This window comes from Oncorhynchus tshawytscha, linkage group LG19 (genome assembly GCF_018296145.1).
Source record: "Oncorhynchus tshawytscha isolate Ot180627B linkage group LG19, Otsh_v2.0, whole genome shotgun sequence".
Taxonomy (NCBI): Eukaryota; Metazoa; Chordata; class Actinopteri; order Salmoniformes; family Salmonidae; genus Oncorhynchus; species Oncorhynchus tshawytscha.
This window is the reverse complement of record NC_056447.1, coordinates 31,488,150-31,492,939: the sequence shown is the minus strand read 5'-3', so window position 1 is coordinate 31,492,939 and position 4,790 is coordinate 31,488,150. Positions and strand designations below refer to the sequence as shown.

The 4,790-nt window shown below is 44.2% G+C and overlaps 1 protein-coding gene across 8 annotated transcripts; it reads left to right on the top strand.

The window, feature by feature from the left end:
* Positions 1-265: 265 nt before the first annotated feature.
* tnni1c (troponin I, skeletal, slow c) lies at positions 266-3,875 on the top strand. Of its 8 annotated transcripts, none has more exons than XM_024379587.2 (10): positions 266-470; positions 595-695; positions 875-878; positions 960-1,001; positions 1,161-1,166; positions 2,231-2,272; positions 2,414-2,545; positions 3,120-3,209; positions 3,365-3,547; positions 3,690-3,875. In XM_024379587.2, the coding sequence occupies exons 2-10, from the start codon at positions 685-687 to the stop codon at positions 3,786-3,788; spliced, it is 609 nt and encodes a 202-aa protein (XP_024235355.1). In that variant the 5' UTR covers positions 266-470; positions 595-684; the 3' UTR covers positions 3,789-3,875. The 8 variants fall into 8 exon arrangements, with proteins under 8 accessions (XP_024235355.1, XP_024235353.1, XP_024235351.2 ...); XM_024379585.2 differs by having other exon boundaries at positions 267-470; positions 624-695; XM_024379583.2 differs by having other exon boundaries at positions 267-470; positions 616-695.
* The last annotated feature ends 915 nt before the right edge of the window (positions 3,876-4,790 follow it).

Genomic DNA, 4,790 nt, shown 5'->3' with positions numbered 1-4,790 from the left:
TAAAAATGTAGGACCCTTTCCACAGAGGGTTCTATGTGGAACCAAAAAAGGGTTCTCCTAGGCAAAAAAAACCTTTGGAACCTTTTTTTTTTTTAAAGAGTGTACCTCTCTCTCAAACACATACACTCACTCAAACAGCACAGCTCGATCACACCAGATCATTACAGTAACTTAACTGAATACAGTGATAGAGCTGTGTCTTGTGTGCTGTTTGGGTTATAATCTTGTCAGGCTGTGGGAATCTGTAACATGAGTTAACTGTCCGAGATTTCCAGTTGATCCCGCATGATGGACTGATTGATTTACAGCAGTGTCACCGGGTCACAGGAGGGATGGCATGCTTCACACAGGCAGCCAATACCATTGTCTGGTGTGTGTGTACTATATATACCAGCCGATGCCTACATGCTTGCACAAAGCCTTCAGTCCAAAAGCTTTCAACAAAGAGAGCACCTAACAGTGCAAAACAGGTAAGGGAACATCAGTAGAGGATTTAGTGATTATTATCAATCAAACTGTCTTATTATTGATTTGGTAATGTATTGCACTGATTGGTAGCTAGTTAATGTTAATTTATCATCCTCATACCATGAGGGGTTTATGCCTCAACTATAGTTTTTCAGGGATGTCTCTGACTCTACGTCTCTGATACAAAACAGACTGCTCTCTCTCAAAGGTTCAACAATGGCTGATGAGTAAGTACTACTTTTTAGAATGTTGTTACATAGGCAGTGTTTATTTATCCTAAATAGCTCATTTGTCATATTGAAATGAATGCTTTGTTCAGAAGTGAGTGAAGTCCATGCATTCATATGTCTGTCTGTCTGTCTGGCTTTCTCTCTCTCCCTCCTTAAACTCTAAATGGCCATTGCAGTGATGTAAGTTTTTCTTTGAACTCTTTTGAAGTAAATCAAAATGAAATGTTTTGATATGTGTACTGACTGTGTGTGTGTCCTCAGAATGCTCCCATGCCAATGGCTCCAAAGGTCGAACACACCAAGGTAGATCTAATGTAATAATTGTCCATCTGTTACAATGGAAATGTGTCTGGAACTCTGCTACCAACACAACACACAAAGCGCTCCCAACACATCTACAGGTGTTATCAATATCAATGTTAACTCTCCTCTCTTGTTTTACCTCTCTTGTTTTATTTTCAGGGAAAGGTATGACAGGTGTGGGTAGGACTGAGTGGGGTACGCCAGTCAGAGAGACTTTGGCTAATTTTAGAGCTGGATGCCATGTTGCTGCCTCTGAACATTATATTAATCCAGTCTTAACAAGTATTTGCATTATCATTTTTGCAGTTCAGTTAGCTAGCTTTGTGTAGTTAACTTAATAAAATAATATGTGAACTGCTAGGCCACTATTGCCCAGGAAGAAGCAAAATGGCTGCTGCTGAATTATGTAATGCTGTGTAAATGTGTCTTCATGTGCTTTTGAGTTGAAACCGACATCCCCAATCTCTCTATGTTTATGGCTCTGGGATAGACCTGTGTGGGGTATGGCTGTAGGAATGTGTGGGGTAGGGCCATTGCGCTCAAATATAATGCGTACCGGAACCTAAATATAAAGAGTACCGGCACCCAAAATGAATACTGGCACCTATTTCAGTCCACCTCGAGCACTGGGTAGGACTGTAGGAATGTGTGGGGTAGGGTTGTGTGGGGTAGGCTTTTGAGGGGTAGGGCTGTGTGGGGTAAAAATGCATGGGGTAGGGACTTGTGAGGTAGGCCCGTGTGGGGTAAGTCTGTGTGGGGTAGGTCTGTGTGGGGTAGGGATTATTGGGGTAGGGATTTGTGGGGTAGAGTTTGTGTTGTAGAGTTATGTGGGTTAGGTTTGTATATACAGTATTACAGTCTTAGGAAAAAAAGGTGCTATTTCGAACCAGAAAGGGTTCTTTGGCTTTCCCTATAGGAGAACCCCTTTTGGATCCAGGTACAACCCTTTTGGTTCCAGGTAGAACCCCTTTGGGTTCCATGTAGAACCCTTTCAAGAGGGTTCTACATGGAACCCAAAAGAGTTCTATCTTGAACCAAAAAAAGTTATACCTGGAACCAAAAAGGCAGATCTATTTAAGGAGCAATACCACATATTCCAACTGTTTTGAAACAAGCAAACTTCCACACTGGCTTTACACAGATGTGGCCCAAATCTAGGACCTTGGAACAGAATGTCACACCCTCAATTAAACACTTATTTAAATATAATTTATTGGTTTTATTTTCAGCCCAAGTCCAAGATCTCATCCTCCCGCAAGGTGTCACTGAAGGTAGCAAGCATGGACGCAAACACATGCACACAAAAGCACCATCTCCTCCACACCGTCAAGCTGCCCAAAACAGCTGATAGAGTAACAGACACACAGACACACACACTACCTCTCCAACCTCCGTTTGTCTACCTCCACCAGATCCTCCTATTGTCACGTGCATTAGAGGAGCTGGAGGCAGAGAAACAAGCCAGAGAGGAGGAGAAGGTTCGCTACCTGGGGGAGCAGCTCCCGCCCCTGCAGGTGTCTGGCCTGTCCTTGGAGGAGCTGCAGGTGAGTGACAGACACTACAGCAAATCTGGGAGGAGCATGAAGAACTACAGAGGTACTTTACCATTAGAAATAAGGGCTACCTCCTGAGTGGCGCAGCGGTCTAAGGCGCTGCATCGCAGTGCTTAAGGCGTCACTACAGACCCGGGTTTGATCCTAGACTGTGTCATAGCTGGCCGTGACTGGGAGACCCATGAGGTGGCATACAATCGGCTCAGTGTCGTCCGGGTTAGGGGAGGGTTTGGCCGGACGGGACTTTCTTGTCCCATCACACACAAGCAACTCTTTGTGGCGGGCCGGATGCCTGCAAGCTGACTTTGGTCGCCAGCTGGTGCGGCTGGCTTCCGGGTTAAGCAGTGTGTCAAGAGGCAGTGCGGCTTGGCAGGGTCGTTTATCAGAGGTCGCATGGCTCTTGACATGCGCGTCTCCCGAGTCCGTAGTGGAGTTGCAGCGATGGGACAAGACTGTACCTACCAATTGGATATCATGAAATTGGGGAGAAAAAAAGGGCAAAAGTACAAAATAAAATAAAAGTACAAAATAAGGGTTAAATGTATACTGTGTGTATGTGTTGTAGAAACTGTGTAAGCAGCTCCATACCAGGATTGACCAAGTGGATGAGGAGCGCTATGACTGTGAGGCCAAGGTCTACAAGAACGGCAAAGACGTATGAAACCACGAAACCACCTACAGTACTACACACCTTCACACTTATTTAAACAAACATCAAATCATCCATCTAATTGATCATCATTTTATTAGTTTAATGTCAGGGACCATGTACAACAAATAGCAGTCATCTGATCCCTCCCCCCACTGCAGATCCACGAGTTGAAGCTGAAGGTGATGGACATGGGGGGTAAGTTTAAGAAGCCAGCTCTGAGGAAGGTCAGAGTATCAGCAGAAGAGATGATGAGAGCACTGCTGGGCACCAAACACAAAGAACATATGGACCTCAGATCCAACCTCAAGTCTGTTAAGAAAGAGGACATCAAACAGGAGAAGGTGAGCAAACATGAAACGACAGACAGAATACAGACAGCAAAACCGGGATCTAACAATAAGCCTGATGAATTGATTCGGGCCAGCTAGGACTGGTTTGATGCGGTTATTTCTGGTCTGATGTGGTCTTGTTTGCCCCCGACAGGAGGGCAACCTGGAAGTGGGAGACTGGAGGAAGAACGTGGAGGCCATGTCTGGCATGGAGGGCAGGAAGAAGATGTTCGATGCTGGCGGTGGCCAATAAGGTGGTTCCTCACCACATGGGGGTGGGGACACAGACTTCCATGACACTGAGGGATAAAAAAAAATGTTGTAAAGAGAAGAGAGAGAGTGGAGATAGTGAGAGGGACTGGGAAAACCTGTGTCAATGACTGAACTAAAGGTGCACAACTCAGGTCCTAAACCAGGGCTTTAAGACACCACACTTCACACTTCTGAGTCTCCGTGTCAAAGGTATTACTGCTGTAGAGCTCATGTTGCCTGCTGCAGGTTATAGCGTAGCTACAAAAGTGTCTATCAAATCACTACTGTATTTAGTCTAACCAATGTTCTCTCAAGTAGTATCTTTTTTTTAAAATCAAGTTTAAGGAATGTGAATATACAAAACTGCCCAATGTTATTTGTAAAAAGTCAGAAACTTGTAAATAGTAATTGTGTTGACTTAGCCTACACATACTGACTTGTCTGTAGTAACATAGCCAAAGGAAATGACATAACCACAAAAACATATTAAAAATCACTGTAATTCAAAAACCGAAGGTTGTATGTATGAATGTTTGACAACCAGTTGCACAACATGCTGTAGCACCACTATTATAGTATACTGTATACTGAACATAGTAGAGTTACACGGTTACCCCTGTGGCGTCTCATGAGTCAACAAAACAATTAGATGCTTCATTTTCTATTTTATGAATTGACAATTTCAATATAAATTTGACAGTGATGAATGTACTCTGCATACCACCATGCAGGCAGCTGACAGCATGTATCAGTGTGTGTGGAATGGGATGACCTTGTCTTCAGACATCCTGACAGTGTAAAGGCAGAGGCACAGTGTTAACCTCTGACCCAGGATATACTTAGCCTCTGTTCCTTCCAAGAATTCATTCCACTCTGACAAACGCCTCAGACACATCACAGGCGACCTCAGCATAACATCACTGAATGACCTCGGAATGACAGGCGAAGGTTGAGAATCAGAAACACCTCAGGCATGCAAAAACAGAGGCCACCAGAGGTGGAA